Source organism: Chamaea fasciata, unplaced genomic scaffold, assembly GCF_029207755.1.
Source record: "Chamaea fasciata isolate MVZ Bird 193981 ecotype frontalis unplaced genomic scaffold, bChaFas1.0.hap1 SCAF_2, whole genome shotgun sequence".
Taxonomy (NCBI): Eukaryota; Metazoa; Chordata; class Aves; order Passeriformes; family Sylviidae; genus Chamaea; species Chamaea fasciata.
Window position 1 is genome coordinate 7,235,308 of NW_027094087.1, and position 13,275 is coordinate 7,248,582.

General features: G+C 37.0%; 1 protein-coding gene across 1 annotated transcript in view; it reads right to left on the bottom strand.

Annotated features, from left to right (window-relative positions):
* Nucleotides 1–13,275, bottom strand: part of ROBO1 (roundabout guidance receptor 1) — a 297,271-nt gene that overhangs the window by 81,515 nt on the left and 202,481 nt on the right. Inside the window, exons 4-6 of the mRNA XM_066208404.1 lie at nucleotides 5,428–5,548; nucleotides 2,071–2,209; nucleotides 736–863 (exon numbers count right to left, since the gene is read on the bottom strand). Coding sequence (XP_066064501.1) covers nucleotides 736–863; nucleotides 2,071–2,209; nucleotides 5,428–5,548 — 388 coding nt within the window. The remainder of the gene's footprint in view (nucleotides 1–735; nucleotides 864–2,070; nucleotides 2,210–5,427; nucleotides 5,549–13,275) is intronic.

Below are 13,275 nucleotides of genomic sequence, written 5' to 3' on the forward strand. Positions count from 1 at the left end.
CAAATAAAATACTTTTAAGCCCATACTTCCCCAGAACTCCATAATGACTAATTCCCATTGAACAGAGAAAAGGACAGAAGGACCATCAGTGGCCAGAAAAAAGCATCAGAGATGACATCATTGCCTGTCTGCTAGCCAGGAAAGGAAGAGAGGGATTATCTGAACAGTGAACATCTGGATTGTGTATATAAAGGCAGTGAAGGATTTTTATACATATTAGTTCACTGAGTTCCACTGAATTTTTATCTTACAAAGAAACAGTAGTGCTACGATACGCTTTTAAAATGAAAAAGCAACTGGAATTCCAGTGGTCTGGGTTAGTGTATTAAAAGATAAACAAACAGATTCATCATACACTGCCTCTCTTCTATATTTAATTGAAAAAACTTGGCAGATACTTGAACTTGCAACTGTTTCTTTTTGAATTAAAACAATGCAGCTTAGTAACACTGATTTTCTTCTTTCTGTGTTTCAGATACAAATGTTGCAAGTGACTTGATTCTGAACTTGAAGAACTGAAATTCAAAACATACTCAGTTCCACATCCCAGTATTGTAAAGACTGCTTTAAAAAATCTTACACATCAAGGGTTTCCATTTCCTCAGAACAGAACTCAAGCCAAATTTGTATTTTCACATATTTTCATCTCTAGAGTTGTAGTACAAACAACAAAATCAACTTTATTCTAGTACAACTTTATTCAACTTTACTCTTTGCAAAAAAAAACATTCTTACCTTGAACTGTTAAAGTTGCTGATGCCTCAGCTTTTCCAACCATATTTTCTGCAACACAAGTGTATGATCCCATGTCTCCTGCTGTAACTTTTCTGATTTTCAAGGTATGATCATCACGGATTTCATATCTTTAAATATACACAGTAGTTAACAATGAATATGAATAACAGAACTTTGTACAATTTCTGTAAAGGGTAAAAACAATGGGGGATTTGCTCTCATTCTTATTTCTGTATTTCCCAGAAATACAGAAAATAAAAGGGAAAAAAAAAAAAAGATACTTATAAACTGACAATGTAAAAAAAGTTTTAAAACCAAAATATATCCAAGTTTTTGAAAACGTTATTTTGATGTTATTTGCATAAAATTTCAAAACCCTACAGCAGAACATATTTTAATTTTTTAATAAGTAAATATAATAATATTTATTATTCTCCTTCTGAATGACAGCTTTTTTAATATGGTTGAAAAGAAAACATTGTTCCCAAGAAGATCAGAATTGCTTGAAAGTCAAGATAAATGACAATTTTTTTTTTTCTCTACAGAACAATGTGGCCTTTTATCAATTTCTTTTCATCACCTGTCTCTCTTTTTTGTATAATGCAGACAATGTGTTTCTATTTATGTAAGAAGTTTTGTTCCTAAAAATGATAGTTTTTATTAAAGCTGTGGAAGACATTATCAAGAAGCTGGATTTGTTGGCCAAAACCAAGTGTTAAAGGGATTTTTCTTTAAGTCTACTCCCCTGAAAGTTTCTTAAACTGATAATTAGGATTGCAAAGTAAGTCAATAAGTATTTAATCTATGTCTATCAAGCACAGGATATATTTATTTTTAATAGGATGTTTTACTTTCTGGCCTGAATTACAGCAATGACAAAAAAAAAGTAAGTTCACTGGAAAGCTAGTAACAAAAACATGTATAACCAAGGCAGCCTTCTACATAACCAGAGTACATTTTATATCCATTGCAAGTCCAATATATACTTCTTGATGTTATAATCTCTTTTACCATTTGTTATACATTCTCCAAAACTTTTAGCAATCACAAAAGACTCTTCAGGTGAAGAATTAATATGTATCTGATCTTGCTGGCTGAACTTGATTATTTTATATTTGCCACATGTTGTCACAACAAAAACTTGAAAACAGGCCGTTCTTAAGTTTCAACATAAATTGTAAATTCAACTAGAGCACAGTGATAATTAGAAATGTTTTATTGGATCAAGCCAGGCCTTCTGTATTCAAGACAAAGAAATGCTAGCTGTCAATCACTGAATGGCCCCATCATATACCAAACCAGATATCATAAAAAGGGTAACTCCAAGTACTGCACCTCGCTTTTGGTAGTTCCCCATCATCTTTCCTCCATCTCACTGTAGGGACTGGGTCACCTCTTGCCTCACACTTAAACTCTGCACTGTCATCCACAGTTACCGCCAAATTGCTCGGCCTCTTCACAAAAGATGGTCTCTCTAAAGGGAAAGGAAAATGAGGATTAATCTAGCAGTTCTGTGTCCAGATTGCACAGGATTTCTGTGAGGTTGCTCACAGGTGTCGGCAGCAGCAAGCATTTCATGTAATCATTTCCAGTGCTGCATTTGAAAGGCAATATTTTCTTTCACCAGCACACATGAAGTAAAACAAGCCAAAAAAAATCCCAGAATGTACTCTCTGTAGTTTTTGTTCATCAAAAGTGCTGCTATCCCTGACTTAAATTGCAGGACATGGATGACCTAAGTCCTGGCTCACCAGAGTCAGATTAATTGCTGCACATTCACACTCAGACTTTCTGGAATCAAAGGTGATCTCAGTACAGGCTGTGTTATTTTGGTAAACCCTGTGAATTTCAGGAAATGTATTGATACTCTTCTACTTGTAACAGGATTCAAAGCTGTAGGTTGCTGGGCTATTCATACTTTCATGGATCCACACCACGCTGCACTGCAGTGAGGTTTGCACACTCCCAAGGATAAAAGTGGTTTTAAACAATTTCTGGAATATTCCAGGAATGACCCATCTAGAAGAGCAGCACCAGATGACAACAGCATGTCCATAAAAGAAATGAGAAGGTTTAACAGGAGAGTGTTTGGCAGATTCCTTTGCCTAAGGCAGATGAACTTTTTGTCTATAAACCTGTGAAAGCTCTGAGGGAGTTGAGAAGGCAGTTGCATGTTTTGACTTGTATGTACTAAAAATATAAATATCATCCCCCTGGAACTGCAAGAGTCTGAAGCCATTGGCACCATCAGGAAGTGTGAATGCCCAAAAATACACCACAAATTTCTCACAGGAGTACAAAACGACCAGACAGAAGGATAAAGGGACAATCCCATGCTCTTCGTGTCTCACATTTGTGTTTGAAAAAAGGAGTTCTAAATATTACTCTGGTTTTGCAGACAGAGAGATTCAATATTACAAAAACTTAATGGTTCAACAGGCAAATGTGAACTGAACAAAACCTTATTAAAAAAAGCTTCCTATAGTCTCGAGGATGTCCAGACCAGCTGGACACTCGTGTTGCAGCAAATTAACTTTGCTGGCAATGGTAGGAAATTATGTTAAATGAAATAGTAAGTTGATCTTTAAGCTGTCAGTTCTAGCCTGAGTTCATATACAAGAAGTGAGAAATAAAACAGAGATCTACAGACATAAATCTAGCTGTGAATTAAAAAGATACAAATATAGACAAACCCCTACTCTGGCCCCTTTCTTGTAGGTGCCGAAAAAACAGAACCTGAATGTAAGAAAAGAACATCCACATTAAACCTCAGAGTAGGAACAGTTTGGGGAAGAATATTTAACTTAACTATGCAAGAGAAAAATCTGGTAAGTCCAGGGCTGCTGCCCAACTGCAAAACCCACAAGAGGCACATTGTTCTCCAGATCAGTTTCCTAAAGGAAGAGTAATGGACTTCAACGAGTTTTTGTCTGCCCGTTTATAACACTCTTATTCAAATGCAGAAACGGATAAGGGAAATCAGCATTGATTTAAGAATCTGTCTTTGTCACATGATTATTTGGTACATACAAGGAAAGCTTAGCAAGGATCACTTTGAAACTTTCTAATATTACAGTTTCTGGCATGCAATCCTCCCTCTGATCTAAAGCAGACACCTAGAAGCAAAAGTTCGACTTCTAAATAACAAAGCCTCATAAATAGAAGATTAATGTAGAAAAATTTTAATACGTGAAGTTAGCATATTTCTCGTGCCTTTTCACACATATCCAAGTCTGAGATGAAAGAATAAGGTGTCTTAAAGATTTCTAGTCACAGGCTGGTAAGACATTCAAAGCTTTACTGCCCCATTTGAAAACAAAATCTTGCTAGTTTCCCCAGGCTGAAAAAACTGAAATATGTCTGAAAGGAACAAGAGATGAAGAAAAAGCCAGACAGAGCTCTGCCTGCAATGGACCCCTCTTACAAGCGTTTAGCAAGAGTAGTATTTTTCCTGCCTAAGTTAACAAACAGTCCAGCCCATCATTCCCTGGTTGGCAGGAGACTAGTGATGAGCTATTAAATGGTACAGTTAAATAGGAGCCTGGTGCCAGGACTTTCCTCAACTGACTTTCAAGTTTAGATTGTGCTTGAAAGTTCTGAAAGTCTATTTGGCAATAAACTTCCTCCCATAGTGTTTTGAAAGTGTTTATCCAAAACAAAAATATAACAGTACAGGGGATCACAAAGTCTTCCTCAGTTTCTAGAGGGTTACACACCACTTTCTTCCTGGATATTCAGTCTGAACAATTTTAAGATGGCATAAAACTTTGTTTCATTAAGGACACCCCGGCTTCACATGGAACTCTGAACAGGTCTTCAAGCAGCCTGAGTCCTAGCTCAGCAATGTGGGAAAGAAAGGTGAAAGTGCCAAAGACAGACAAGACGCTCTTAAGTATGAATTTAACAAAAAAACCCAAAACAAAACAAAACACCAACATACTACTAGTACTGCAGCAACACTGTGATGGAAACCAGTGTGCTGTGAACCAGGGCTTACATGGTCTCATCCTATAAAGATAAAACACCTTTATTTTTTCTGCAGAAACAATCCAGCTATCTCAAGCCTCCTCTACTTTAAAGTAAAATGGGACATATTTTGAAGGAAAACCACCTAAGTTCTCCTATGCTGAAGGCATACTGAGACTGCACTTGGACTTTCAGCTTCCCTTTTGATGTGGCAACAAAACATGCAATTTTCAGCTGAGCTCAGCTATCTTAAATGAAAACATTTTTTGATGCTCAGAGGGACTAACAATAGGCTACTTGAACAAGCAGATCCCTTGAAGCTTTACAACACTCAGCATATGCTCCTATAAATGAAAGTCTAATTATTCCAAATAGAAATTTAGAGTAATTCTGAGTTGCTCCTGTAAGATGGAAAAAAGTAAACCTCTGCTTCTTAAACTTGTTAATTTTTGTTTTGCTGTTATTTCACAATACTTATCCAGCCATGGACACTGGAATTATTTTCAGTTTGAGAATTAAATACAAAAGCATCTTATAACAGGAAAAATTGTCCCAGGTGGGCTGCAGAGCCCACTACCTTCCTTCTATTTGCTAGATTACAACCACGAGGGAAACATTTTCAGCACTGAAAAGGAAAGGGACAAGAATAATCTTTAGAGAAAGGCTTACTAGGGAAAAAAAAAGAGATGGACATTTTCACCAACAGAGTCTAAAAGGAGTTCTTACCTAAAACAGTGAGTTCTGCAACTTCACTTTCACGTTCTCCAACCATATTTGTTCCAACACAAACGTATTTGCCAGCATCATTCTTTCTTGTGTACGTGATCATCAGCTTTCCTCCTCTGATCTAGAACAAATGAAGGATAACAAAAACACTTTAATACGAATTATTGATTTAACAATAATAGTTTGAAAAATATTTTGTTACAGATAACAAAACAGAGCAAGACGCCTGTGGTTTCCATATCACATAAAAAAGTAGAAAAAAATTACTCTTAGCCTAAGTTTCTCCTCTTATGCAAAAAGCTTGTGTTTTAGTTTTACATCAGTATTTTAAAATCTTTAGGATCTGGACTCTTGTTAGCTTTTACTTCATTCTGTGTAATGTAATGCTGGCTCCTCACCAGCCTGTTTAATGCCTGTCAGCCAGAAGGACTACAATTCCTTCCCATGTACTGATACAACCAGGTGGAGAGTAAAAATTAGCACGAGACATAAATCTCATTTTCACATCAAGTGCTGCAATTACTTTTTCTTGACAAGAAATATGTGCACGCTATCCTGCTGTTGGTCGTGCTCATTATTATTCATTAATTTTGTGTTTGTTTGGGTTTTCATTTCTTAAGGAAGTGAAGGAAATTCTTTATTCTTTAGTTCTTCACCTTAAAATAAGTCAGTTTAAAGGCTGATAAGCAGCTCAGTGGAAGAAACACTTCATTTCTTACTGGGAAATGAATAATAACATTCTGCTCTTAATTTTGAATTCAGCTTTTGGGAGATAACGGAATTCCAATAACCCCCAAATTAGAAAACACACTTACCTTTGTGATTCCAAATCTTATGCCGTTTTATAAAAATGTACATTAAATGCATGTGAAAATATCTGATCTTCCGTCAAAAGGATATATTCCCCCATTTTAATCACCAAATGGTTGAACAAGTTTCAAAGTTCACCAAAATGCAGCAGAATTTGTGCAGGCAGCTGCATATGTACCATTTTTACTTTGATATACTAAGAAAATTCCTTAATTACAGAAAATACTTTTTGAAGTGCACATATGCTTATGAGCCCCATCACTTCTGAAAACCACTTCTACGGGTGGAAGTAGACAATAAATAAAAGCCACATATGAAGCTACATGAAAGGCTCTAATGTGGTCAGTGACAAGGAGGAGAGTGTTCTCAATATGAGGTATTTAGCTCAAGTTGCCTGCAGCTAGAAATCCATCCCTGGAAATTTGACATCTTGAGCAGCGCTGGGCTCTGATTGTCACTGTAGGATGTACAGGCACAAAGATGACAGTCAGTTATTGAGATAAATGGACACGCACGTGGAGCGTAGATAGTGCTGCATACAAATTTCATTCTGTTGCCTTTGGCACTCATTGCTTGAGAGCACAAGAGATATGTCCTTTATCATTCAGAAAGCTGGTAATGCTGAAATTTCAGTGGAGATTTGAGGCATGAGGAATGAAAAAATAAAGGTGACCTGCAAACACACATTTTTCAAGAATCTATATGCATTTTTAGATTGCTGAGTGCCTGAACGGGTAAGCAGGGGAAGATAATGTAAAATATAACTAGAAGTTCATCTATATTTATTCCTGTTTTACATCTCCCTAAATGACAGAAAGCAACTGATTTTCCAAATAATGGATGCAAAGGATTTAAAAAACCCCAACTTTTGAATGACTTTCACTTGCATTTTGGGGCATTTGTACATCCAGATACATATGCAGAAATATATATCTTTTATGTATATAAATATCACACTGGATAGAACAAAGAAATATATTTATACGTCACAAGAATTTGCCAACTCATCTGATGATTTCAAAGCCATGTAAACTGGAATCAGTGATTTTCATGCATGTCTTCAGAGTCTAAATCCTAGTGACATTCAGTAGCATTCCTGCTCCTCTGTTATTTTAGCACTTAAGAAAATCCCATTCAAATCCACCACAATATGACACAACTGCATATCTTGCACAAACTGTAACCTTGAGCAAGAACAATCCTAGGAATTTCTTGTAGGAATTGCTACAAGACTCTCTACAAAGCATAGATGGAGAGGAGCACTAAAGCAGAAACATATGAAAAACTAAAAAGTCATTGAAAGCTGCTTTTCTTGCAAGTTATTTGAGATTTAGACAAAGGAGACGCAGAGGAAACATTCCCTCATGGATGTTGAAGCAGACTTCCTAAGATGTGACACACATTCGGAAGGAGGCTGTGCTTACAACATAGAATTCTGAATGCATGTGCAAAGGGGTTTCTTTTGTTTGGTTGGTTGGTTTCCTTAAAACATGAGAAGGGTTTAGAACTTTAGCTACAATGACGGGTTATTCCACATGGAATTGTGATAAATTACACAGCCACAATAAAATGTGCCACCACTGAATGTGGAATTACACATGTCTGTAACTGGAGCAGCCACAGATGGCTAGAAGGAAGTGAACTTCCCCTGGTGGGCAACTACCAAAATTCTTCATTGCACTTTAAACACTTAGGTACCCACCATCTCAGTAAGACTGGCCAATCCCTTCAGTTTAATATGACATTGCAAAGTAAAACTGCAGGTATGAAAAATTTATGTTGTCTATGTGTAATGTTTCTTCTCAATAAGTAATCCCAGAAATACCTATGGACCACAGACCAATGGCTTTAAGTAGAAAAGCACACAGCGCAAGATATGCATGTGAAATTTGGTAGGAACACATAAAGAATCACGGCTGAATTTGTCTTACTAAGTTCATATCCAGTATTTAGAGCTGTAAACAATCAAATCACCTTTGGAGAAAGTACATGAAATCTTGCAAATTACAAGTATTCACAGTCAGCATATTCGTAACAGCCACTGAAGGCATTTTAATTTGAGTGCTCTGGCTCTTCTCATATTTTTGCCTGTGCCCCAAAATACACCAGCTGGACTCCATAGCAGCAAATGGTATAATGGTTTGCAAAAGTGACAGGCAGTGAGTGTACCATTACATCCCAAGCCTCCTGAAGAGTTGTGACCATGCTGAATACCAGGAGAAGTCCTTTCTCCCTAGTAAACGAGACACAGAAAACAGTTTTATTCCACTGCTCTAGTAGATATGGTTGTGTCATGGGAAAATAATGGCTTTGCTAACTGCCAAAGCTTAAAGTCTAATTCTGAAAGTCAGTGTCATGTTTCATTTATACCAAAACGAAGTCGAGGCACTTTTTTGACTTTTCATGCCTCTTCAGGATTTTGTTCTGTGCCTACCAGCAAATCTATCAGGGATTTGCAAGCAGGATAATACAAGAATAACACTGAATTCTAATAAGAGAAAAAGATTGTGATCAACATTTCACAGATGATCTTACAGCTGCCTGTAAGATGTGTGGATTATTGTATGTGTTCTACGAAAATATATGATGGTATGGTGACTTACAAAGACTTTTTGCAAGCTATTTTCCATGACCTGCCAGCCTGACCATATTTTGCTCCTCATCAGTAAATTGCTCATTCAAGTAAGTCCACTTCATTTATTTCTTTAAACAATGGTTGGAGATGTTCATACAGAAAACTCTAGGCACCCACAGAGTTAACTAGGTCCAGAATTGCAAATTATGGCCACCCAGCAGCAAAAAAATCATATACAAATAATGAATCAACTCAGTCAGCCAATAAATCAAATCCATAAAAACTTACCCAAGGGGTCTACAACATACCACCAAGAATTCAGTATAGCTGTACACACATATATTCTTATTCTGAGACCATATTTTATATACCTATGTGCGTTGTGTATATGTGTGTAAATTTCTGTACGTATAAATCCATACCCATCTGTCTGTGTTATGAAATATTTTTATATATGTGGGTGATTCATTTACTTTTCACAGAAATGTGGTATGAAATATGAGACAGAATGAAGCCATAAGAGAAATGCTTGGGGAGTCCAAATATAAATGTGAGTGACATTTTTTTAAAATTTTCTTTCAGTTCCTAGTTTATTTAATAAATGAAATCTGCTCTGTCGCAAAATAATTTTAAAGCAAACAAATTCATAGGAAAATCAAATTTAGACTGCAGAATGAAATACTGACTTCTGTTTGTATATCCAGGGTTTCTGCATATGTGATATCCTAAATCTCATGTATTTCAGTCTTCTACAGTACAGCATACACAACAACCCATTTTCTTTCATTTTCTAAATTAAAAGTGGTGGGCATGTAATATTAACATGCCTTTGCCTAAAAAGTGTACTTTTATCTAATTATGAATAACAATGTAACAGTCAAAATACAAGGTGAGTCCAAGCAATTGTAATTAATAATGTCATCCAAGTAAAATGGAGCTTTTATTTCTTAGTTAAGAAACACAGAGTTTGCTCATTTCCCTCTGTCCAGTCTAGCATCCCAAAATATCCACATCACAACTCACCAATGCTGCAGACACTGTAAGGCATAGAATATCAGCAATAGAAGGCAGCTTTGCAGTTTGAACAAAGTTGAACAAAAAAGAGTACGAATGACTATCTATCTTAATTTTTATTTAAAAATTTGTATCTTGTTCCAAGCCTTGTGAATCCCATGTATTCTTCCCTACCAATTATAGCATGGTTAAATATCAGACGCTAGACATCAAAATGTGTTTGGAGCAGGTCTTCAATAATGATTAAAGTTTGTTCTTGTTTAACTTCAAAGTTCAGACAGACGAGCCTGTCCTGCTTTCCGTTCCATTCTCTGGGACCCCAGGAAGGTACATGCTGCCTCCTCCAGATCAAACACACAAAAAATTCTATTTGAAAGTAGTCTGAAACATTCTTTCAAGTGGTCTTCCTGTGCTGTAAATCTGCCATGACAAAGTGCAAGTCAATTGTTCCCCCCTACCACACAGACCAACAAAACAGCCTTGCAATACCGACAGGCCTGAAGGCAGCCTAAAGGAAGGTGCAAAACGCATAGGAAGGTGGCTTCAGGTGAAAAGAAGGTATTTAAGGTAGATAAAATGACAATAGATTCAAGCTGCTGCTTCTGGCACCCCTGCCAATCTGATACATCAGAGGCAGAATCAGATTCAAGTCTGTTCATAAGACTCCTTTTCCCACTTTTCTGGCCTCATTATTAATGGCTGTAACTACAAGAAGGTGGATATCTACAAAGGCTTAAGGGTTACCTGTGTCCTGAATTACTTGGTGAATTTCAGAAGCAGCTGAGAGTTATTCAGCCCCTGGCATTATCACCAAATATCAGAATTACTTCATGTGTTTGATGCTTCACCCAAAAAGACTGTAGAAACAGCCAAGATATAGGCAGAATTTCATAAATCAAATTCAGAAAAGAAAAATCCATGCCTTAGCACATGTGATTTTCAGAAGTTTAAAACTGTAGCAATTCCAAATTAACTTTCTATAAACATTTGGCTTTTGTTAATCACAAAGGAAGATTTAATTCACAATAATCCATATTGGCTCACATTAGTCAGAACTAATTTCTGAACAGACAGCTATGTTTATATTGCAGTATTTGACGCAGTAAAATACTTCTCTGAAATGCTTTCACAGCTACAGTACAAAGCATTCTCTATGCAATACTTCCTTTCTTATTATAAATCAAGATTAAAATCTTACAACAAAAGCATGTTACAACTATTTTCATGGTCTTAAATCTGTTCTACAAAGATCACCAAAAAAAAAGTGAAAAAGAAGAAGCAAATGCTACATAAACTGTTTTTCACACTGTTATTTACTAAGTACAGAAAACATACTAAACTCAACTAATGGACAACACTTAGGTACATTCTATGGGTCACTAAAATTATATCTGGAACTATCAATCTTTCTGCAATATCCAAAGAAGGCCCTGCATGGGAATGATGTGTTTACAATGACAACTGTGAAATTTCTGTAAAACTGTAAATTTAACCCCACACATAAATCTCCCCTGGATGCACTGGTTGCACATGTAGCTTCCACTACAATCAGTGATTGAAATCAGAAGTAAAAGTGAACTTGAACTGAACTTGATGTCTGGTATGTCTTCATTTCTCTTCCCTTAAGCAAGTCAGATGATTTGAAGTATCAGTTACACATGAATTTTCTTTTAAGCATCACCACTACTGTGTTATTTACACACCTCCAGGGATAAAAATCTCAGACCAGCCAGGGTTAGTTTTCCACACAAAATCTCTCAGTTTTTAATTACGTTACCTAAAGAATCAAAAATGTAATAAGGAAAAATAATACTAACAAACCACATATTTTAAAACATATAAAAACATCCTACCTGGTAACCATAAAAGAAACTACATAACCCAAATCTCCAGAGGAATTTAGCAGCCTGTTTCCCGCTGTAAAAGGTCACTCTGAGGGGCCGTGTTAAAGTCACCAAGGATGAAGCCAAAGGCCCACCTACATCAGCAGACCTGACTCTGCATGTGGCAGATCACATCTAAACCCTAGAGACAGCACTAGGGGTGGAGGGAGGAGAGTACAACCACCTCAACTTTCCAAAGGGGCCCAGACACTGCCGCTGATTCCAAAGGGATTTCAGCTCCTGACTGTCATTGAGGGGATTGACAATACTGTCTTACTTTTCTACGTCTGGAGCTAATGTTGGCAGGATGACAACATGGATTTATGACAACAGTGTATAGTGGAGTGTATTTCATCAACAGAAAAATTCCTACTTTCTCCTGAGAAAAGAGCAGCTATGCAGAGCATGAGTCCTCAACAGCAGTGTCCTAATGTTCAGTTTCACGCTTTAGAAGGATGGGTAGGTAAAACTTCACCAAGGCTTGTAATCTGATGAAAGACATTTCTCAGAGTGCAGATTTCTCATGGCCATCATGCTAAAATATAGAGTTTCTCAAGGTTCTTATGTAGGGTCTTCTGAAGGGAACTGTTCTGACAGGAGTCAAGTTATCAAGACAACTGAAGTGGACGTTCGTGGGTACTCTTCCACCATGAGCTCCCACAAGAAAATGAAAGGTCTTCAACATGCAAAACCAACAATCTCCTAGACCTACAACTGTGAAGCAAGAATAAAATCCTCACAGCCTGAGAGGAGGGAATAAAAATGAAATATTCTCATTTTTCTCTTGGCTGGTCTGTGCAGCAGGTCATTATTTTCAGTCACTCCATGACCTTCTGAGATGCAGCTCAGACTCCCACTTGTCTCGAGGAGAAGGCACATCCCCTCTCGAGCCTGGCTGCCCACTGCTGGCTCCTCACTCAGGGGATGCAAATCTCAGGCTCCCGGATCCTTCCCGTGACCGCTGCACTTCCTGCACTAAATTGCCTGTGAAAGCTTTCCTCCCTGGAGCTGGCACAGCAGCTTCCCAAGGGAAGACGGATTTTCTTAGTTCCTCTGGGGGTAAACCTGAGCTCTTTATGGCACAGAACATGAACTGAGAACCAAACTAAGCAAATAAAATTAGTCACAGGTGACTAAAATGCAGTGGGATTCTTTCATACATTTCCAAATTTTTATTTTGACAGTTTTAGATTTTGAGACAGAGTTGACTTCTCAATTAAAACATTTTCTGTAAAAACGTTATAATCAAATTAACTCCCAAATAAGTTTTGGCCCTGCCAGCTAAACACTACAAATAAACACGCATTTTGCAAAAATAACCCTGAAAAAAATATAAAATGTTTTCTAACATAACTAAAACCTACTGATTCCCTGTCTTTTGACCAAGATGACATGCCATGGAAATGAGACCACACTTCAGAAGAAGGATATAAACCCCTGTTAAGTTCCTACTACATCTATCTCTGAGTGAGCCTAAGGTTAGTAGAACTCTTTTATAGTAAATGCTGGGCACAAAAAGTTGTGAAAACATTAAACCTTTCCCATCATTTGTGGAGCACTGTCAAA